The sequence below is a fragment of the Cryptomeria japonica genome, chromosome 11 (genome assembly GCF_030272615.1).
Source record: "Cryptomeria japonica chromosome 11, Sugi_1.0, whole genome shotgun sequence".
NCBI lineage: Eukaryota > Viridiplantae > Streptophyta > Pinopsida > Cupressales > Cupressaceae > Cryptomeria > Cryptomeria japonica.
The window spans coordinates 236723965-236749124 of NC_081415.1; the positions used below are offsets into that span (position 1 = coordinate 236723965).

At 33.6% G+C, this 25160-nt stretch overlaps 1 protein-coding gene across 1 annotated transcript; it reads right to left on the reverse strand.

Annotated features, from left to right (window-relative positions):
- Positions 1-22866: 22866 nt before the first annotated feature.
- On the reverse strand, positions 22867-24265 carry LOC131063993 (protein EXORDIUM-like 2). The gene has a single exon (XM_057998000.2). The coding sequence runs from the start codon at positions 23962-23964 to the stop codon at positions 22951-22953; it is 1014 nt and encodes a 337-aa protein (XP_057853983.2). The 5' UTR covers positions 23965-24265; the 3' UTR covers positions 22867-22950.
- Between the last annotated feature and the right edge of the window lie 895 nt (positions 24266-25160).

Here is a 25160-nt window from a genome sequence, read left to right on the forward strand (position 1 = left end):
GTTTGGTGGTTGAATTCATTTAGCCTTTCAATATTGTTATTATTGTTATCCATTTTCACCATACACAATTTTTAAAATGTTCATCTCAATGTCAAAAGTGGCAAAAAAGTGGGAACCATTATTGTGAGTTCACCCTACATCTATAAGTAAGCAAATAAATATATAGTTCACTAAATCACACATATCTGCACAAAAGAACGTGAAATCATATGGTCATTTATTCATTTTTTAAATCATTAAACAAAATACATCTCTTTTAACAATAAAGCATAATATTTCATAATCACTAATGTCATTCAAGTCTAATTCTATAACAAACTCCAATTATATATCAAATGCATGCATAAGTATTCTAAAGTGGTGTGTGAGATTCCATTTATTCTAGCGAAGTCCATGAGTGAAAACAACTCTACCTAAACCATGTTCTCACCTTCATCTGTGTTCACCTGTTCCTGCATTCACTTGCACTCAATTGCTCATTAGCAATGACAATCCCCAATAATAAAAATAATATCGATCATTCAATTGCACTAACAAAAAATAATATAAACCATTTCTTTGCATTTGAATTTCTTTCACATTATCATCTAATTCCTCTAAAAAATTTCATTTCCATTTCAATTTCATTTCATTTGCGAAAAGAACATTATTTTCCTACTTAAATAATTATGAATAAATAGGGTTCATGAGAATTACTCTTTCTTTTATATTCTTATTTTACTTTTTTACCAAACCATCTAAATGACTAGGTTGTTATCTAAATCACACAAAGACAACAGTTATTGTATCTAGCTATAAGAAGCACCTTTATTGTATCTAGCTTGTAGAGAAGGCACTCCTCCCCAAATATAGATAGACTCAATGGATGGATGTACAAACATGACTACAAAAATTTGTCTAATCAACTTAAATGAAGGGTAAAATTAATACAAGTGTCATGTCTTCTAATCTGACAAAAGACCAATTTTCTTATCCTATTACCATTATCATTTATTTTAATTCTAAATTTTAAATATATGCAAGTCAACTTACTCTATAGGCACTACAGTAACAAAATCTATATCACAAATACGACTTCCTAATTGGCAAACCCAAAATTAATTGATGATGATCACCATATCTTCACTATCTAGAAAATAATTTATGACTTGAATCTTTGTTAAGAATTCTTTCTTCCTATGAATACTTTTTTAGTTCTACTTTTAATATTTTTACTTAATCATTTTTATGAAAACCATCTGTGACTAGGTACTTATCTTAATCAAATAAAGATACTAGTTATTATATCTAATTATGGTGTGTAGCTTCACTAAGATATTAAACACCTAGTATTGTAATATATGTACATGCTTTTAGAGAAGGCACTCTTCATTACATACAAATAGACTCCTTGGATGGACTAGTAAATTATCATATAAAACATTTAGTTAATCAACTCAAATCAAGAGTAAATTTAATGTAAATGATAAGAGATCAATTTTTTTATTCTTATTACTATTACTATTAGTTTTAGTTCTAAATGTTATATTCAAGTCAACTCATTCCAACTCTAAAATCTATATTACAAACACTACTTAATCACTACATTCAAACTTAATTTAGATCGATCACTACATTTATAAATTACTTGAAATATAAATTATATCTTGAATTTTGATTGAAAATTATTTCTCCCTGCGTATAATTTTTATTGAGAAGAACTATATTGTGAATGTATCTAATGTTTCATAACTAGTGGGTCACTCTCATATAAAACTCCCTTCCGTCTCACTAAAAAAAATTTAGATCACACCAACAATTTGAATTGTATACATTCTACAAAATATTATAAAATCTTATTGTCAAAGATCCAATCTTACCTCTACAAATATTAACTAGTGCTTGCACCTGGGTAAGGTGCAATGTGTAATGCCGATAGTAGTTTATATTATTTGCAATGTGTGATTAAGATGTACAAATCTAAAACATTTGAAAAAAACATGTGGCAAGAGTGTTTGATGTTAAGAAGAATGGTTTCTTACCCCGCTCAGTCTCTATGATGTGCAACTATGCCTTGCGGGATGGCAGGGTGTGTATTCTATGCCTTCCCTTGTTGCCTTGTGAGAGTCATTTGGTAATGGAATATGCCTCGCGGGGTAGCGGGATAGATGTTAAGAAGAATGGTTACCCTGCTCAGTCTTGATGATGTGCAACTATGCCTCACGGGATGGCGGGGTGTGAATTATATGCCTACCTTGTCACCCCACAAGAGTCATTTGGCAATGGAGTATGTCTCGCGGTGTAGCAGGATAGATGTTAAGAAGAATGGTTTCTTACCTGCGCAGTCTCTATGATGTGCAACTAAGCCTCGCGGGATGGCAGGGTGTGTATTTTATGCCTACCCCTGTAACAAATGAAAGCCTCAATATCCCCTAGCTTTATATATATATATATATATATATATATATATATATATATATATATATATATATATATATATATATATATATATATATATATATATATATATATAATGATTCCACTATAGACCACTACCAAATTTTATGGCATAATTATTTACATACTTACTAATAAAAAATGTGAAATTATCCGCAAGACCAATTTTGTCCAAAATTTTTAAATAATAAAAATTAGAAAATAATATTAAAAATTACATTAAAAATGGACTCTTAAAATTAATATTAAAATTTTACAAAAAATAAAAAAATAAATAGAATAATTATTTACATATTTACCAATAGAAAATGTGAAGACTCCACTCTACTATAACATTATACCAACTTTTGTTTTAACTTTTATAATAATAAAAATTTAAAATAATATTAATAAAATTACAAATTTATATTTAAAAATTTACAATTTAAATAGAACATAAAATGTACAATAATTAATTATTTACATATATACCTCATAATATGTTGGTGAAATTCATATGTATCTCCTCCAATGAGGGATGACAGGCAAATCTGATTGGAAGATCCTCTATGCCATCTGTAAATTAAAGCTCCCCTAATTCCTCCTTAGATAGGAGGATAGCCTCACACCATTATTAACTAACAGTTGCAGGGGAAGTGCCTGCAACAGGAGGCTGATATGTCTGATTGTTAAGGCAATATGTTAGTAGATGTGTTATAGTTGTGATATTGAGAAGTATATTGTATTGTATAATTGAATAACAAAATTTTATTAAAGTCAAAAATTTAATTGTACAGTAAGACAATTTTTGTGCACATAACCCAACCAATGGTTGTTCCCAAACTTGAAAATTTTCCACCCACCATCCCCCATGCTGGTGTATGCAGCATGATGTACTTGAAGAAAATGTCATGAATATTGTTTTACATTTTTGTTTGTAAGCTATATTATTCCCAACCAAATTTTTTTGTTGGACCCAAAGTATTGTTGTTATCCACCCTCCATCCCCCATGCTGGTAAGAGTAGCATGTTATATAGCCTTTTGCTGAATTCCATGTGATGTATATGATGAAAGACCTGCATCATTGTGTCATTTATATAAGTTAGATTTGGCCAACATGTAAGTTTGGTGAAGTTAAATACTTTGAAAAGCTTGAAAATTTGAAAGTTAGTACTTTTTAGTAATATAATACCTCATGGATGTGTAATTGTAGAATTGGAATCTCCTATGTGATTCATGTCAATATTTGTTTGTTGTGAGAGAGCTTTTCTGCAGATAACTTTATGAAAATAATAATTAAATTTGGTTTTAAGAAGTGAAAGCAAGTTAATTTTTCCAAGTGGTTATGATATAGTTATCTACCTAAGAGTATTTTGTAATCTAAAAAGATTTACCTATTGTTCTTTATGGAAAGTTGAATTGTTCAGTGAAGAGAAACTGAAAGCGTGAAGGGGTGTTAAAGAGAGAAGGCAGTTAATGTTGAATTGAATAATAGGTACAAATTCAAAACCTTGAAAAAGCATAAGACGTGTAAAAGTTAACATGTCCATGGATAAGAGTGATACAGTGATTGAATAGCATCAGAAACCATTATATGTGTAAAAGTGAACAGGTGCCTTGCAGACTGAAAGTGTATTGAAAGTTGTGATAAATAAGAATTTATGAGAAACATTTTTTGGCAAATAGGAGGGGAAAATTTCTTGAAAGCTACAAAATAGTTGAATAGGAAGTGGGTGTTAGGTATGTACCTTTTTGTTGTAGAGTTGGGACATGTAAAAGGGCTCTTCACTTCCACAGACATTAGTTGTGTTGTTGATCGTGAGAAGTAAAAATATTGTTTTGTGTTGATACATCGAATAGAAGATATACAATACATGAAAACATAATGAAGATGTGATTTGTATACCTGATTGTTCTCCCTACGAGTATTTTGTAATCTGAAAAGATTTACCTATTGTTCTTTATGGAAAGTTGAATTGTTCTAAAAGTTAACATGTCCACGGATAGTTGAACGACCTAAACAAAGTAAGAAGCCTGCAAGCAGACGTTGGAAAATCAATATATTGAACAAGTGAATAAGGTTTACATACCGTTAAAGTAATGGTGTTGCTGCATTTGATGCTATCCTTTACTGAAAGTGCAATTATTGAATCAAAATAACTTGAACGTGTACAGGAATGTTAATGGGAAAAGGTAGGTAATGATAAATAGTATAATACTTATTAATTGTAAAGAGAGACAGAGTGAGCAAATACCATCAGAAATCATTATATGCGTAAAACTAAACAGGTACTTTGCAGACTGAAATTGGTCAAATGTACAAACAGTTAAAGAACATAAACAAAGCAAGGAACCTAGAGGTCCACAAATAGTTAAAGAACATAAACAAAGTAAGAACCTTGCATTAGTACTTCATTATTGAAAATAAAATGTATTGAACAAGTGGCTAAAATTTGTAATTGTTATATTCATATGATGTTATTTTTTACTGAAATTTCAATTATTGAATCAAAAGAACTTGAAGGTGTAAAGGATTGTTAATTTTGAGAAGGTAGGTAATGATAAAGAGTATAATACTTACTAATTGTAAAGAGAGGCACAGTGAGGAAACATCATCACAAATCAATGTGTAAAAGTGAACAACTACGTTGCTGACTGAAAGTGCTGACATCTACAAAAAGAACATAAACAAAGCAAGAAACCTGGAAGTAGAGCACAAAATGTCTGAAGAGTGTTACATACCTTCAAATTAATGAGCTTGGTGTATTGGATGTTGTTCTTTTTGAAAGCTAACCTTCACAAACTATAATACCTGTGAAAGGGAAGAGGTGCAGTTAAAGAAAATAAACAAAGGAAGAATCTTGTATTAGTACATCATCAGGGAATATTAAATGCATTGAACAAGTGGCAAAAATTTGTAATTGTTATATTCATATGATGCTATTGTTTATTGAAAGCTCAATTATTCAATCAAAAGAACTTGAAGGTGTAAAGGAATGTTAATGAGAAAAGGTAGGTAATGATAAATAATATAATACTTACCAATTCTAAAGAGCGATACAGTGAGTAAATAGCATCAGAAACCATTATATGTGTAAAAGTGAACAGGTGCTTTGCAGACTGGAAGTGTATTGAAAGCTGTGATAAATTAGAATGTATGAGAAACAATTTTTGGCAAACAGGAGGTGAAAATTTTGTTGAAAGCTACAAAATAGTTGAATAGGAAGTGGGTGTTAGGTGTGTACCTTTTTGTTGCAGAGTTGGGACATGTAAAAGGGCTCTTCACTTCCACAGACATTAGTTGTGTTGTTGATCCTGAAAATTAGAAATATTGTTTTGTGTTGATACATCGAATAGAAGATATACAATACATGAAAACATAATGAAGATGTGATTTATATACCTAATTGTGCTCATTCTTTAGGTATGTTTGTTTTATGCTGTGTGAAAGCTGTAGCAAGTGGGCTTCCTCTGCCTTTCGTAGTAGTTGAATAGGAAGTGGGTGTTAGGTGTGTAGCTTTTTGTTGTAGAGTTGGGAAATGTAAAAGGGCTCTTGACTTCCACAGACATTAGTTGTGTTGTTGAACCTGAAAAGTAGAAATATTGTTTTGTGTTGATACATTGAATAGAAGATATACAATACATGAAAACATAATGAAGATGTGATTTGTATACCTGATTGTGCTCGTTTTGTAGGTATGTTTGTTTTGTGTTGTGCGAAAGTTGTAGCAAGCGGGCTTCCTCTACCTTTTGTAGTACTGTTGATGTCGCACCTTTCAATTGGGAGTACCTTTGGTAGGTGAAGGCTGGTTGTATACGTAGGTGTTCAATTGCTTTTACTCTTGATAGTACTGTGAATGTTAGGCCTTGTTTCTCTGTTTTACCGATGTCAACTGTGGCAAAGTCTAATGTCAGCCCATGTGATTTGTGAATAGTAATGCCCCATGCCATTGCTAGTGGAATTTATGTGCGGTTTCCTCTAGTTATTGGTGGAATTGGGACATGCTTTGCATTTTGTGGATCCCATGAAGGCCCAGTATAATGTTCGAAAAGAACAACGACATATTTTGGCAAATCAGGTGGTTTGGAAGCTGCATTGAAGACAATTTGTTTGATTTGACCCAAAGCACCATTTACAAGGCCAACTTCTATCTATAAATTTGCAATAAGCATAATTTCCTGGTCTATAGAAAGAAGAATTTCAAATGCTAGTTGTTCTTCTTGGTGTGCCTGCTTATCTCTTTGATGCGCAATGATCGTTGTTGCACGTGCACTAGGTGAGTGCAATTGTGTTAACATTTTTATGTTGTGTGCACTTGAAGCTATATTTGTTGCAAACAAATGCTTCTGTTGGCTAAAGTGATTATTCTCATCAAGTGTCAAAGCATGGGTAGACTACGACTGCAGGGATTCCTAATCTGTTTGCAATGGTGTTGAGTTGCGGATATTAAGCAATATTTCATGGAATCTTATCTGTGAAGAACTTGTTCCTTGTTGACGAAATGGAATATCCAAAGTCACAATAGTATTGAATGTGTGCCATAGAGCCAGTGCTGTTGAGTGAGATGCATATAATGGCCTATCCATAACTGGGGGAAGTTGTGCAAGATCACCAACCAAAATGACTGAGATACCTGCAAATGATTCATGTTGTCTGCTGGGAAAAGCTTCTCGCAACCTTTTATCAATCTTAATGAGTAATTCTGGGCCAACAAAGCTCATTCCATCTATTAAAATGTAATGTAAGTGTTTGCATTGCTCTTGAAACATTAATAGGGAATGGCCTGTTAAGGGTTTGTATTCTTGAATGGATATACGGAGGGCAGCATGGATTGTGGTTGCTTGGATATTATATGCGGAGACACCTGTTGGTGCTAGTACAAGCAAAGGGTATTGTGCATGTTCTGAATTTGAATTTAACTGTCTGTGTATGCAGTCAATAAGAAATGATTTTCCAGTGCCTGTTGTGCCTTGAATGATTAATTGTAATGGTGAAGAATGCAAGTTTTGTTCAGCATGAGTTTTAACAATATCAAGTGCAATAATTTGGTTTCGTGCAAGCTCATAGTTAGTAGGTGCATTTAAATGCGGGCTGGCAAGATTGTGGGGTGCTTGGCTTTTCTCTACAAAAATAAAGTGAGATTATTTTGAATGCAGTGGTTCATTAGGTATAGAAGCAATCCCATAAATTGTAGATCAAAATCACATTTGTCAAGAATTTGAAGAGCAACAACATCAAAATTGTTTGATGCTCCCATTTGTGACAAGAATTCCCATTCGTACAGATCTTCATGAGTTGATTGACTAATATCTTCTGGTTGTAGCTCTTCAGCATTTTCTGTGGTAATGTGTTCTTCAAAACCATTTACATGCCATCGGATGTAATCTATACTTTGGAGATCTTTCCAATTTATGATAATTTCTTCAGCTGAGTTCCCTATATGTAGAGGAACGATTCGAAATGGTTTGTAAAGAAGCAATTCACTCCAACAGAAACTTTCAAAACTGTTGTCCTCTTCTAAAGGTAAAGATTTGTGTTGTGGGTAGACATTTACAATTGCAGGTAGCTTTCTTTTCATCCATTTACACGATTTACGTTGGTCAGAGTATGTATATAGTTGGGTTGAATGAAGCAGAGTCAGGTTTGCTAATTCTGATGGTCGTTTCATGTAGTTTGAGATGTAGGATATTGAGGTTTGAGATTCTTCATCACAATTATCTATGCGTTGAAAGATTTTTTTTACCAACATTGAGTGTTACAAATTGGCGTGTGCAAGATATCAATGGGAGTTTAAGCAGCATGTGACAAGTTTCTTGTGCGCTAATGTCCCTATCAGCAACAATTCCCATGAGCAATCTTTGGTATGCTAAGAGAATTGTATCATCGGAATTTGTTGATTCAACTATATGTTTCAAGATATCAATATAACTTTCTGACTTTTGTTCAGTTTTGGATGCGTACTTTGAGATATATTGTAGAACTATTTTTTTGGAGCAGACAGGCTGACTATCAACATTAGCCCTCCATATGGCGAGCATTGTTGGGTTGTGTACATTCAAGCGATTATCATTCCTTGTTGGTTTGTATGATGGGTTATTGTTGTGGTCTAATATCAATGAGGATTTGGGTTGTTTAGGCCAAGGAGCTTTGTACCGGTATTGAAGGGTTGAGTTTTTTTTCCTCAAGCAGGTATACTCTGAACACTTTGTATTTCGTTGAACAACATTGAGTAACTTAGTATAATCAGTGCAAGGATCCGACTTGGATATGATCTCTGTATCTGCATGACATGGATCTGAAATTGCAGGAATTTATTGCTTGTTCAAGCGAGCTTCTTCACGACGTGGGATCCATGTTGTGATGTACTGGTCAGAGAAGTGTTTAACTGATTGGATACTTGCATGATCTGACTAGTCAAGGTTATGAACATTTGGTGCTTCTGGCAACCAAAGAAAGCCATGTATATGTGCAGATCCTCGGTGTTGCCATTCATATCTATACCAGTGGTCAATGGTTTTCAGTTCTTTGACAATGACTTCATCATGAAAGATTTGAAATCTTAAGTGCAAGTATAAAGCTGTAATGTGGGGATTATTGACTAAATTTTCAATAAATTGTCTTCAGGTGTTGGGTATAGTAGGTGACTTTGTTTTTGGCAATAACTTATGCAAGTCTGGCCATTTTGTATCAGCTGAACTTAAGGTGAAGAACATTGTAGGTGAACCTAACTGTTCTATCATTGATGTAAGGTCATGCCGAGACTTGCTCCAAAATGCTCGTGTACCACGCAATGAGGCTGCATATCGCATGATATGATTTGGTAATTCACTTAACGGTGTCTTTTGTAAGTGTTCCTTTAGGCCATGAAGATTGTGTGGAAGAGTATCTTGTAGATTAGTCTTAATGAAGACAACAGCTGATTGTTGGGATCAATGTCTCATCATAAGATTGTAGATATAATATCTAAAGCGAACATGTTGCCCAAATCTTTGATCAGAATATTTGATCAGGTGCAAAACATATTCATGTAAATGTACTTGCCTTGTTCTTTGTTGTAGTGGTAAGCTATTCCAGAAGGGAATAGTGTTGGGAATGCCATGGAAAGGAAGCCCTCGGTATTGTACTCATTGATAGGTGATGTACTAATTTGTGGCCAATGAACAACGTTGTTGTTGTTGTTATATAGATGGAGAATGTTTTTGATTGCATCAAGTTCTAGTATTGATGATGGTAGTTGTGGGATAAATGAGGAACTATTCTCCCCGATTTGTTCTTCATTGTTAATATTCAACAGAGTGGAAGTATCTTGAACAACATCTTCTTGCAAGGAATGCACTGAATGCAGTAGCTCTGTAATGTCAGTGGTTTGCTCTGGCAATAGATGCACTGCATCTGGATCAATGACTACATCCTTGTAGTATTGATCATGTTTCATTTTGTAAGCCAATGCATTCATGACGTGAAATCTATTCATGTAACAGTCATAAGTTAATCCTTGCAAATTGGTTTTACGGACAATTAGAATTTCTAATTGCTTAATATGGGGAGGTAATGTTATTGCAATTTCAGAAATATCTTGTGGGAAGTTTATTGTATGGCCAAAATATTTGTATTGGCCTCCCCTTGCATGTGTTACTTGTAAAACAAGGGAAATTCTTGATATGAGCATTTCTTCTACTTGAGAGAGACACTTTAAAATAGAAGGTTACTCACCTGGGTCCATATTGTTTGATAATGAGAAGTGGTGCAGGCCTTTTTCACCATAACATCGCATGCACATAAGTATGTGATTGACTTTTTTAATAGTCATGCCCACATACATTTCTTTGCAAATAGAACATGGTTGTGTGACCTCCAACATATCAATCTTTTTGCGGAAATTAGACAACGTATTTTGAAATGAAGCAGCCTTCACAACAAGTTCAGGAGCAGTAGAAGATGTTTGATTGAGATTAATTTGCTCAAGATCATTCTTTTCTGTTTCTAATAACTTTCCTGAGTTATTGCAAGGTCTATGTAGTGCATGACGTCTCAGTTGTCATTTCTTGGAGACATCGGCTCTGTTCTTTGCATAGTAAGTTCTATTGGTCTGGCTTCTCTTCAATTTGATTGCATCAATTTCTTGAGGGTAAAGCTAGATAGATATCTAATATTTAAAAGAGAGCAGAGGTATGTCAGAATTTTTATAATTGAAGGTAGTTAACTTTGAACTATGTATCAAGAATGTATGAGAATTGAAAATTGTTGGATCTATGGTAATGTGATTTTAGAGGATTTGTTCTGTATGTAAAGTACTTTTGTTGTGTTTATTTGTATGTCTAGTGATCTATTCTGTTGTTTTGTTGCTCTCGTTCACTCAACTTATATGTACACATACTTATATACTTGTAAATGACTTTACTTGAAATGTATGGGTTTTGGAAAGTCATAAATTGACTTTGTAGCGTTGTTCTGCATACACTTGTTGTTGTTAGCAACTTGGTTTTTCAAAAGTAGCATTGTAATATAGATATGCATAGATATAGTAATTTTTGATACATACACATGGATGTATACATATACACATGTATGTATACATACACACATGCATATATACATATGAATTAAATATTCGAAGTGCTGCATACAAACATATGCACATATATAACTACACATGTATATATAAAAAAACTAAGACTATGAATATATATATATATATATATATATATATATATATATATATATATATATATATATATATATATATATATATATATCAGTGTATATATGTATAATTATTTGTTGTTCTTAGTTGTTTGTTATTTTTAAAAGCATCATTCTAATATAGGTATGCACAAATATAGTAATTTCTGATACATACAAATGCATGCATACATATACACATGTATATATGCATATCATTTAAAAATTCAAATTTTTGTATATGAACATATGCACATATATATCTACACATGTGTATATCAAAAAGACTACAACTATGAATACTTATATATAGTTATGTATATATATAGGTATACTTGTATATCTGTGGAATTCTATAAGTATGAATAATTCTGGTGTTGTATAGTTATACAAATAGATATTAGACCAGGGCAAAAATGATATACGTGCATATATGTATAAATTTTCTGCAAACAACATACAGTTCAACACATTTTAAAGTAATGAGTATGAGTGCAAATAACTTATGTCAGGAGGAAAAACTTTCAAAGAGATAAGAGGTAGATGTAAGAAATGTACATATAGATATTTATAGAAGCAGCCTTGTGTTTGTAAAACATAATTGCTTATATATGTAAAACTATTAAATATGTAAATTAGCTAATGGTATAATTGTATTGTAAACTGAAAGTTTAATAATCAGAAAAGATGCGTTATAATTCTAAGTTTGTGTATTTAGGCGGCCAATTTCTGGAAGTAGTGCATGACACTCAGTTTTGAAGTCAACAGGAGCGACTTTATTGACTGTCACTTTCATCTTTGATTCTGAATTATGTCTCAGTGGAAACGAGCAGTGTGAATGAATAGTGATGTGACAGTAGTCTCTTAATCACTGAGCAAGTTGTTTGTGTTGTTGCTGCATCATTTTGTAGTGCACAAAGTTGTTTTGCAGTTTTGTGTAGCAAGTGAATGCTACCCTCATCAAATGCAGTGGCCCATAGATACCTGTGGCATCTTGTAATTTTAGTGGCAAGAGGTAACTATAATTACAGTCTTGCATAGTCATTTGGCATCTAGAGCAGAACCAAGAATCATCAACTTGTTGTGTACATTTTTTCTTTCAAGGCCTTCCATTAACTATTAGTGGACAGGCTGCGTAAAGAAATTTTGGTCAGTTACGTTTACAAAGCGCAGAACAACTAGCAAAGTTGTTTGAATTGTTTCTGGTTTGATGCTCATCTGCTCACGGATTGAAGAAATAGTCATTCTAGTATATTTGCCATCTATGTGGACAGTTTCTGCAACAAAGGGTACAATAAGCAAAGGGTCCTTTCCTCTTAACGTTAGAAGCTCTGCTTCTGGAAAAGTTGGGTTGATATGTAATGTGGTTGCAGCTGTTATGTTTATAAGCTTCCCATTAAAATAGCCAACACGAGCATTACGCAAAGCAAGGATAACAACACTATCATTGGTCAACATATTTTTCAATTCTAGGCCTTTTTGTTCTGCCATTGGACCCCATAGGTTGATGTCAATTGTTGAATTAGATAGATCATTAATTTTCACAACACGTTTGTGTGTTTGACTGCCATCTTTCCTATGTATTGGAATGATATCTCCAACATATAGAACAAGGCCAATTATGTCAACCAACGTGTTATTTGTTAGATGAAACAATTCACTAATGGGCGTGAAAGGAGGACCTTGTTGATCTGCTTGTTCTTCGTTGGTGCAGCGTTTCAGTATGGATGCATCAAACAACGTGATTTCTAAATGACTGTTTAGTTTGTTGTACCTTGCATTTGCCTCCTTAATAGATCCCTTTGAAATAAGATAATGTGAACCTATGTCCACACGGTTAGAGTGCAACTTAGCTATCTCATCAAAACATGTAATTCTAATTTCAGAACCCTCATTATCAACAATGTCAAAGCTAAACACATGGCTATTTTTTGTGGCTGTGCTATATGCCCTGATAGAGCGTTTATGAGTAACTCTCCCTTTGATTGTCCATTTATTTTGGTATGGATTCAAAGTTTTGATAGGGCTTATATTTTCAGAAGTTCTTGTTTGCAAGGATGGCAATTCAGTGGAAAATTGAAGAGATCGTTTAGATGTTGATGGTCTGTCCTTAGACATCATTTCTGGTTGTTGTTCTTTGAACAGGTATACTAGTTTACCAAAGAACTGGCAATCACTTTGTTTCACTTCTAGACTAAGTATTACAATAGTCCTGTGAAAACAAAAGACTTCTTTTTAAATTACTATTGATTATACATAAACAAAATTAAAAAAAAGAAGAAACATATTGTATTTAATAACCATAGTTGATTTCCTACCTTGTGTTCCATATGTATCGGCATGTATAACTCGATAAGTGGACTATTGTGCCTATTTTAGAATATCTAAATCTATCAGAGTAGCATATTTAGAAGGCAAGATTGCCAACTGCATGTATGTGCCATCATATAACACTAATTTATGTCTGTCAGTATCATCTGTGTTGTTCTGCATTTTCTAAAATTACAAAACTTGTAGCAATTTGAAGGAAGATCATCCCCAGCATTGATAGATTGAATTGCAAAAGGGGTAGGGACATACTCTTGAGTTTTTGCCTACAGAAAATAATATGAATATAGAGGATTTAATTTTAACGGCAAGCAACTTATATATTTCCTTACTTGTTAATGTAAAGCTTGTGTTAGCAAACTATGTAATCAAGCTATGTTATCTATAGAGTATGCATTTACTTTTGCACTATGCTATGAAAAAATGATGCATGTAGTAATGAAAAGGATGGTATGGAAAAGAGAGATGAATTATCCTAAAAAAGAGCATAAAAGCTTTGTATTTTGAAAAGCTTTGATAATTTATCTTACCAAATTATCAATAGTGGAGTGGTCTATCGATTCAGAGGTGGCTGTAGAAGATGCCATTGTGCATATATACCTTTTGAGAATTAAAAGTAAATTATAAGCATGATGAATTGTAGTTCTTATATCAGAATACAATCACAACATGATGTAAGCTTATCAAAGGTATATATGCACAAGAAGAGCAAACTTAACTGACCATAGACTAACGGTGTTACAATTTAATTTTTGTTTCAAATGGTAATGAATTGATCATAATGTGATTGAAACATGCATTGAAAACGATAATTGGTCATATGATGATAAGCTTAAAAAACATAAAGTATGACATCATGATTTACATATTTGAGAGCATATTAAAAAAATATGAGTTCATCTCATCAAAGATCTTTGAAAATATGGGATGCTTCTGTCTGTTTTGAATGTTAACCAAAATATGAATGTAACTTTTCAAACATTGAATAATTACAACAACACAGGATCAAGCCAAGCAACCCATCCAAGCTCGTTATCAGTCCATTTAAATACTCTGTCTCCTAATGTGAAAATAACCGTTGGATAATCTAATTGTTCAATACTTGGTATTGGTAAAGGTGCTAATTCAATACTATGTATGGTTGTTACAACACTACAAGATGTAGAGAGGTTGATTGTTGTTTGGTTTGGTGATTTATGTTCATAGTGGTCAATTATCTTTCTGAGGTTGCTCTTTAACTTGTTGCTTTCTTGCAACATGCTTTCAATTACATTGTTGATGTTCTCTGTTGCTTTCAATCTTCTATCCATTCTGAAATTTGATTGTGTTAGTGTGGCTGTTTCTGTTGGAATGACAGAGTGGAAATGCATTACTAAAAAAAGTGAACATACAAGAATAATACAACAAATTTTTAAGTAGATCACATTTTTTTTTTGTGAATCATAATGAATTTACTATTAATTGATTATAAAAACTTGTAATAATTAGGTCAAATACTTTAAGTTTTGCAAATTGACCAATGTGTCAACTTACAAAGCTTTCACTCCGCAAGACAAGTGTTTAGTTGCATTTATTTTAGAGTATGTGTATATATATATATTCATATGTATATATACAACTATACATGTCTATATCAATGTACATACACGTATACATATACATCTGATATATATACATCTATATCTATATATATACATGGATATATATTTAAGTATGGGCATGAATGCTTTCACTCTGCAAGCTAAGTATTCAATTTTACAGTTTGAAGGCTCTGTGACATGAATACAATAACAAAATTAAATACACTTGTGGATTTGGCTGGTGAGGAAAACATTAAAGACAACATTACTTCAAAAATGAGAATTTCTTATTAGTAAAGTAAAGAATGTAACTATGTTATGTAATAAGGTGGTCACAAAATCAGAATTATAGATATCAATTGCAATATATTAAAGTTCTAAATATGGAACATTTGCTAGTGGTTATTTATTTTGGAGATTAAAAGCCTTCATGTGCCCAAAGTCAGTTATCTGATTTGTGTGAATCTGACCAAATATTTTGTAAAGCAATGTTGTGTTTAATGTTTTCCTGTGCGAGATGTATAATCCTGGTACACTTTTGATTTGGTGCATTCTGTTGTAGGTTAAAAGAGTTTTACTTTGTGCTGACGTGTGCCTCGGTTGCGGTTGTCTCCGTGCGTGCGCTCTGTTTTCGAAGCGACGTTGTCTTTAATGATTTCGTCCCCAAGGCTGTGCACGAATGTCGACGTTCTTTATGGCTGCTTGCAACCCTAAAATCTAATTTGTTATGTTGTTGTCGGCAAATATTTCGCTCTGCAATTTTCGCTCTGGAAAATTTCGCATAAGGTTGTTAGGTTTTGCTCTCATTGTGACTGTTTTACTGGGCTTCTTTGTGAGTTTGACAATGTGAATGGTTTGAATTTGCAAGGTAAGGTTTTGTTTTATTTAAATGTGTTTGTGTGCTTGCAGGTTTGTTGCTTTGTTTCTGTTGTTTAACTGTTTGTGTGGGTGGCTGCTTCCAGTTTGCAAGGCATTTTCGAGGTTGCTCTATTAGTTTCAAGCCGTGAATGGTTTGAATTTGCAAGGTAAATACTGGTTATATTTATATTCTTTTTTCTTTTGTAATGCATTTTTTTGGAATCTGTTGTGCAAATTTTTGCAAATAGCTTTCATTTTATTTAAATTTATTTTTGTTTTGTAATGCATTTTTTTTATATTTTGCTTATTTTCTCCTCCCGTGTGCTTGCAGGGTTGTGGCTTTGTTTATGTTGTTTAAATATTTGTGGGCGTGGCTACTTCCTGTTTAATTGTTGTAGGCAATATTTCGCTCTGCAAATTTTTGCATGAGGTTGTATATAGTCGTGGAGTTAGGTTTTGTTCTGGTTGCTACTGTTTTATTGGGTTTCTTTGTGAGCTTCACGCCATGAATGGTTTGAATTTGCAAGGTAAGCTTTGGTTTTATTTAAATTCTTTTTTGTTTTGTAATGCACTTTTTTTATAGTCTGCTTATTTTCTCCTTTCGTGTCCTGGTTGTCACTTTGTTTAATTGTTTGTGCACGTGAGTACTTCCATTTTTCAAGGCATTTTCCAGCCTGATTGTTTAATTGTTTCTTGCATTTTTTATGCATTTTTTTATAGTGTGCTTTTTTTTTTGCGTGCTGAACTTGCACGGTTCTTAGTTTGTTATGGGTGCTTGAAACTATAAAATGTAATTTGTTTTGTTGTTGTTGTAAGTATTTTTCTTTGTAAATTTTCTTGTAGCATTCGATTTAGTTGTCGAGTTAGGTTTTCTTTTGGCTGTGAGTGTTTACTTGATGGGGTTTGTAAGTTGCTCACTGCAATGTAACTGTTTTCTTGTTGTTGTAAGTATTTTACTCTGCAAGGTAGCTGTTTACTAACGTTCATGTTGTAGTGGTGTTAATTTACAATGGTATATATGTGATTACTGTTGTGTGCACACGAAGACTTTTATTCAGTAAGATAAATTGATATATATATGTACATCATGTGTATATATATGGACATGTATATATATAATTACATTTGTATATACATACATACATGTATATATATAGAGAGAGATTTATATAGAAGTGTTGGCACTGTAAAAATTCCTTTATGCTTGCAAGCTTGCTACTTTGTTTATGTTATTTAACTATTTGTGGATGTGACTACTTTCAGACTACAACACAAAGTACCCTATGTATATATACATACGCACATGTCTATATGCACACACACACACACACACACACACACACACACACACATGTGTACATGTGTGTATTTATATACATGTATACATGCCTATACATATATGTATATACATATATATATATATGTATATATGCATGTATATACATATGTATGTGTGTGTGTGTGTGTGTGTACATATACATATATCAACACTACAAAGCATTCTAAGAAAAACAATTATATATATACTTTGTTTATGTTATTTAACTGTTTGTGGACGTGACTACAACGAAGACTTGTATCAACAAATCCTACACACTTTAGAATGGAGTTATTAAAACATAGATTTAATAAAACTCTATATACATATATATAGACATATGTATATATGTATATATGGGTATGTACATATACATATATCAGCACTACAAAGTATTCTAAGGAAAACAATTATAGAAATACTTTGTTTATGTTATTTAACTGTTTGTGGACGTGACTACTTTGAGACTACAATGCAGACTTGTATCAATAAATCCTACACACTTTAGAACATAGTTATTAAAACAGAGATTTAATAAAACCCTATATACATATACATACACACATGTGTATATATACATACATGCATATATATATATATATATATATATATATATATATATATATATATATATATATGCGTACATGTGTGTATTTATATACATGTATACATGCGTATACAGACATGTATATATATATATGTACATATACATATATCAGCACTACAATGCATTCTAAGAAAAACAATTATATATATATATATATGTACACCATGTGTATGTATATGTACATGTATATATACACGTACATGTGTATATATATGTACATGTATATATACACGTACATGTGTATATGCATATATATATATATATATATATATATATATATATATATATATATATATATATATATATATATATATATATATATATATATATATATATATAGGTTTATATACATATATTGGTACTCTAACAATTTGTTAATCTTTGCACACATAAAGAACGTCGACATTCATGCACAGCCTCGGGGATGAAATCATTAAAGACAACGTTGTTTCAGAAACAAAGCACACACATGGAGACGACCACAAGCAAGGCACATGTCACCACGCGGGCCAGGCAATGAACACGGACGTATCGAAGGGACAAGATCATTTGCTTTATACACACCTATGCATATATGTATGTAGTCAAGACAACAAACAGTTAAATAACATAAACAAAGTGACAACCCTGCAAGTACACCACGCAAAAAAAATAAACACCCTATAAAATAAATCACTACAAATTTGAAAAACTTCAAATTCAATACTGAACGTTTGGTGAAAATTTTGACAACAAAATATTCTTGAAAACCAAACTAAAATTCTTTTAACCTAGACCAGAATTTAATCGGCAACAGAATGGTCAAAACCTAAATACCTGTCAAAGTGAACAGAGACGTTGCAGACTCAAAGTAATCAAGTCCACAAACAGTTAAATAACATAACCAAAGTAACAACCTTGCAACCACACCATGGCCAAAAATAAGGACACTATCAAACAATGCATTATGAATTTTGAAAACTTAAAAAATAAACTAAACAAGTACTTGGCAACGTAAAACCATTAATGACGAGAACCTCATAAACAAGCCGAATAAAACAATCCGCATTGGTGCACATCACCGGGGATGAAAAGATTAAAACAAAGTAAGAAACTTAAATCAATAAATATCTACAAACATCAAAACCCAACTAAAACCCTTTTAACCTACAACAAAATGCACAAAGTACCAACCTTGCAACTACACCAAACCGGGAAATAAGCAAACTATAAAAAAATGTATTACAAAACAAAAAAGAATCTAACTAAAACCAGAACTTACCTTTGAAATTCAAACCATTCAGTCAAAGCCACAACAAAACCTAACTCAACAACTATATCCAAAGTTTGCGAAAATGCCTTGCAAATTGGAAGTAGTCACACCCACAAACAGTTAAATAACATAGACAAAGTAACAACCCTGCAAGCACACGAAAGGAGAAAATAAGCAGACTATAAAAAAAATGCATTACAAAACCAAAAAAAATTTAAATAAAACCAAAGCTTACCTTAAAAATTCAAACCATTCACGGCGTGAAGCTCACAAAGGAGCCCAATAAAACAGTCACAACCCAGAACAAAACCTAACTCGATGACTATATGCAACCTTATGCGAAAATTTGCAGATTGAAATATTGCCGACAACAACAAAACAAATTAGATTTTAGGGTTCCAAGTGACCGTAAAGAATCTAAATAAAACGCGAACTTACCTTGCAAATTCAAACCATTCACGGCATGAAACTCACAAAGCAATGTCGAAAATCCCTTGCAAACTAGAAGTAGTCACGCCCACAAACAGTTAAACAACATAAACAAACAAACAACCCTGCAAGCGCACGGAAGCAGAAAATAAGCAAAGTATAGATTTAATTCATTACAAAACCAAAACAAATTTAAATAAAGTTCTTACATTGCAAATTCAAACCATTCAAGCCGTGACGCTAAAAAAGGAGCCCAATAAAATAGACACAACCAGAACAAAACCTAAATCCACGACTATATACAACCTCATGCAAAAATTTGCAGAGCGAAATATTGCCTACAACAATAAAACAAATTAAATTTTAGGGTTGCAAGCGGCTGAACTTACCTTGCAAATTCAAAGCATGCATAGCGTGAAACTTACAAAGCAGCCTCGAAAATGCCTTCCAAACTGGAAGTAGCCACGCCCATAAACAGTTAAACAACATAAACAAAGCGACAACCCTGCAAGCACACGGGAGGAGAAAATAAGCATATAAAAAAAAGCATTACCAAACATAAATAAATTTAAATAAAATGAAAGTTATTTGCAAAAATTTGCACAACAGATTCCAAAAAAATGCATTACAAAACGAAAAAGAATATAAATATAACTAGAATTTACCTTGCAAATTCAAACCATTCACGGCTTGAAACTGACAGAGCAGCCTCGAAAATTCCTTGCAAATTGGAAGTAGCCACCCTCACAAATAGTTAAACAACAGAAACAAAGCAACAACCCTGCAAGCAGACAGAAGGAGAAAATAAGCAGACTATAAACAAAATGCATTACAAAATAAAAACACAATTAAATAAAATGAAACCTTACCTTGCAAATTCAAACCATTCACGCTGTCAAACTCACAAAGAAGCCTAGTAAAACAATCACAACGAGAACAAAACCTAACCAGTAAAATAGTCACAACGAGAACAAAAGCTAACAACCTTATGCGAAAATTTCCAAAGCGAAATATTACCGACAACAACAAAACAAATTAGATTTTAGGGTTGCAAGCAACCATAAAGAATGTCAACATTCATGCACAGCCTCGGGGACAAAATCATTAAAGACAGCGTCGCTTCGGAAACAAAGTGCACGCATGGAGACAACCGCAACCGAGGCACACGCCAGCAAGCGGGCCGGACAATGAACATGCACGCACCGGAGGAAGATCGCTGGTGGCAAGACATTCCAGCGGCCGTCGGAATGTCTTGCAATTTTCCGATCGCTTTCGCCCACTAAAAGCCTAATTTTAGGGTTGCAAGCAGCCATAAAGAACGTCGACATTCGTGCACAGCCTCGAGGACGAAATCATTAAAGACAGCGTCGCTTCGGAAACAGAGTGCACGCACGGAGACAACCACAACCGAGGCACATGTCATCAAGCGGGTCGGACAATGAACACGCACGCATCGGAGGAAGATCGTCGATGGCCGCTTTCGCCCACTAAAAGCCTATCGGCTTAAACATATCGGCTAATTGGTAAATTTAAGATCACTATCCACAATTGAATACTCAGGAGATCTTAATTAATTTTTTAATGTAAAGTTAATTGAACTCAATTCAACAATTGTTTTATGTAGGCTGTGATCTATCCTTTAGATTCAAACAAGATCAAGATAGTCTATTTTAAATTTCTAGTAATTTTAGTTTCATTTGAAAAAATCAAGCTAGTATAATGAAAATACCAGTAATCTTCTTAAACTAAGCTATGAGCTTGGGAAAATTCAAACTCAATTACTTCTGAACTCATTTTTCATTTCAGTTGTGTACCAAAGTGTCGTGTAAAGACCACAATTTATAAGTATCTTTTGATTGAATTTTGTGGATAATTTGATTTTCATGGAGCAAAATCAAGCTAAAATGATGAAAATTCTAGTCATTTGCACCAAACAAGCTGTGAGTTTGGAAAAATTCAAATTCCACAAAGTCTGAATTTATTTTTCATTTGAATAGCTATATACCTAAATTTGAGAAAAATAGGCAAGTGGCCTGCCAATAAATTTCTAATTTGTTTTTTCAATTTTGATTTGATTTTGTTTTGTTTTTATTGTGAGCTTTGCAACTAAGTTTGGACATTCGTCCAAGCACAATAGACAAGGGTTTTTTTTTTGTCAAATTTGTCATGTTCTGATCAATATGTCACCAAAATGACCAAATGCTTCTTAACAGACATTGTCTCATGAATTGCACTGACCGTTCCATTTTTCCTTGTCAATTTATTTAGCCATGAATGAAGGCATCAATATAAGGTGAGAGGAGTTGAAACGTCAAGAAGAATTAAGGAAATATTTATTGTTGAGAGGAGAGTGGGGAATGTGAAGTTCTTAGTTTACAAATATATTGACAAGAAAAGAAATGCGCAGAGAAAAGAGAGGTGCATACTTAGAATATTTGAAATATTGCAGATTTGGAAGAAATGCATAGGGAATAATAAAAGCGCAACACAAAATAGACGTGTTGTGGCTTCAAGGGAAGGAAAATTTGAACTTACATCAGTGATGTGAGTGCACAGGAGACAAGATTGTGAGAAAATGCAGGGGAATCGTGGTGAGAACAACAGAGATGGCATGGCTAGAGGAGTGCATACATGGACAAACAATTGAAAAAGTAAAGTAAAGTGTCTTTTATAATCCACGATGCCAGCCATCTATGTATGGGTTAGAGCCTTATGGGACTACCTCGTACTCCTTGCGGGAGATACCTAACTGCACTACAAACGAGGCAGAGAGTAGAGAACAATTAAAGAACAAATAGTCTGTTACAACCAATGTGGTTTGAAAAAGGAGACAAAAAAACCTACTTTGACGAAACTTCCTGACAGTCGAAAAACAACCATAGTTTAACGATGTGAGGCAATTTGTTGGTGGTGGGGCCCACAGGTATAACCTGTCCTTAAAAATAATATTGATAAAGACATCATCATGAACTACCAAATAATTTACCTATAAGACATAATAACCAATTATATCTATTGCTGCTTCTGGATTTGATTGTGTGACTTTTTTTGCATCAACGTTTCAGATCACATTCTGTGATCCATCATCAAGATGTTTAGAGAATGCCAAGATATGAAAGAAAGTAAATTCTCTAAACATCGTGATGATGATCACTGAAATATTGATGCAAAAAACGTCATACAATCAAATCCAGAAACAACAATAGATTCCATAGGTTGTTTTTTATTGTATGTTAAAAATAAATTTAAAGTCCAATTGACCATCATTTAAATGTCACATATCATTTCCAATTAAATTTACACATAAAAAGTATATTTAAAAAAATCCATTTTAAGTTATTAGAAAAAGAATTTAAAAATAATAAACACAACAATTAACAACTGAAGTTCTTGCATGTATGAAAAATTGTTTATTGATTTAAGTAATATAAGAATAAAAGAATCGTATACAACAATTTTCGAATAATGTTATGGGTGATTTAGACCAAGGTCTTGCAGGATCGTGAGGTGGGATCCCACATTGCCGGTAGAAGGAACGTGCGGCCGTTCACGCCGTGCGCGTTGTAACTGGCACCTGTCGTCTCGTCCACCAACAGTTTCCCGGCGTAACCGGGATAAGCACCACTTCCATACATGCCCGGACAAGCTGATACCGCCTCCAATGGAGCAGCGGCGTCTCCCTGGAAGTATCCCGACTTGAATGGATTCGTCACTGCTCCCGCAATCGTCGCCGCAATGTTGATGGTCATACCGTCAATGCCCACATCGCCATTGGGGGGCAGCAGAGGAGGGCTCTGCGGGCCGTAAATTGGCTGATGAAATGGCCATGCGCACTGCCCCGGGCACTGCGTTGCTGAGTTCCCCACCCAAGCGTAAGCATATTCAATGTCTGCTTTGTCACTTCCATGGAATCCGCAAGAGCTACTGCAGAAGTTCTCCACCAAAATATCCTCAGATGTGAGCACCAAATACAACTCCACCTCGCCATTGTTTTTCTTCTTCTCAGGCGGCGGCAGGGCTCTGGAATGGATAGCATTCTTCACCAGGACAGCAATGTCAGTTCTTTTCAAGGACTTTCCGAGAGAATAAGCTTCGTCCAGCTTCTGCTTCCCCAGCCTTCGGGTTAAAGGTTGAGCTTGATTTAATTGGGAAGGGGCAGAGCCTCTGTAGGCCTCTGTTGTCTTCCACCAGGTGAAGACAGAGGGAGAACCCTGCTTGCCGCTTTCCATTCCCAATGACTGCACAAAATCGCTTACAATGGCACGCTGCGCGGAAGTAAAATTGCCGTACCAGATGAGATGAAGATTGAGAGTGGGTGTTGTGGTAAGCAGAGGGCCATTGTGGTATTTGAGGACAAGAGGCTCTTCTTCTACTAGAGCACACAACTTTCTCCAGTGAAAAAGGGGCCTAGCAGCGGCATCCACTGTGGACAATGCCACCATACATATTAACAGCAAGTGAATAACAACCTTTTCAGAACCTAGAACAGCCATTTCGGTGAGGAGTAGTGCAGCCGTAGCACAGATTTGAAAGATTTGATATGTAATGAAGTGAGATTGTGTAGTTTTAAGGGTTTAAATAGGCAGAGACGGCTAAGTGACAGCTGGATGAAAGAGATGGAGAACAGGGCTTACACCGCTGGCAGTCACAGGTGTGAATAACAAATGAGCAATTTGCACTGAGGTTTCCTGGCAAATTCTGCCATTGAAGTGGTGGGCTTCCCGAAAAGACAGCTTTGTTGTACCTGGATACTACGCATTGCGCGTGTTTGAAATAGGTAAATATCTCATCCTCAGCGTCTTCATCAGTAGGTAGTAAAAGAAATCCCTAAAAAAAAAATGTTGCAACAAATTCAATTCAGGAGGGCGCCGCACGTTTGAGAGACGGCACTTCTTACGCTGCAAGAAAGCTGATATGGGGAGGGTGTGGAAATTAAGAACAGATACGCTGTGACATGTTTTCATATTCATTTGAAACTACTTTTGTTTGTTGTAAATTTATAACACATCTTGAACTAGGTTGTAGGTGTTTTTATTTAATTAATTAAAATAGTAATTGATTATTTTATTAATAAAAAAATTATAATTAAATATGTTCAAGTTAGAATAAAATATTAGGAAGATTAAATACTTCATCTTTATGAACATCATCAATTGTAATAAGTGAATTATTAATATTCATATATGAGTTAGATTCCGATACTCTTATTTCTTGTGGATTCTAATACTCATATATGAGTTAGATTCTTTCAAACTATTACTAAAACTTGAGTAGAGTTAGATTATTTCAAACAATTACTAAAATTTGAGTCAATGAGTTTGACTTATAAACTACACAGTTGAATCTTAATAAAATATCACAAATATTTAAATTTTTCATACGTCGCATGGCACTACAAATTATAGTTTAATTTATGCCAAGAAACTTTAATTACAATATTGAGCACAAACATTGAGATAGAGCTCAACATTAGTTTTCCACATATCAACCAAACAATTAGTTGTCTAAAGTCTAGTTTGTATTTGTAAATGGTCTGATATGAGGATTTTTAGTTGTAGAAATAATTTTAAGATTTGAGAGAGGAAAGATGTTTTTCACTTTCTTATCCCCACTTATTTTTTTATTTTGATGTAAATACATTGTCATATTAAAACTTGGTTTATTGTGTTCCAAGTATATAACTTGGTTT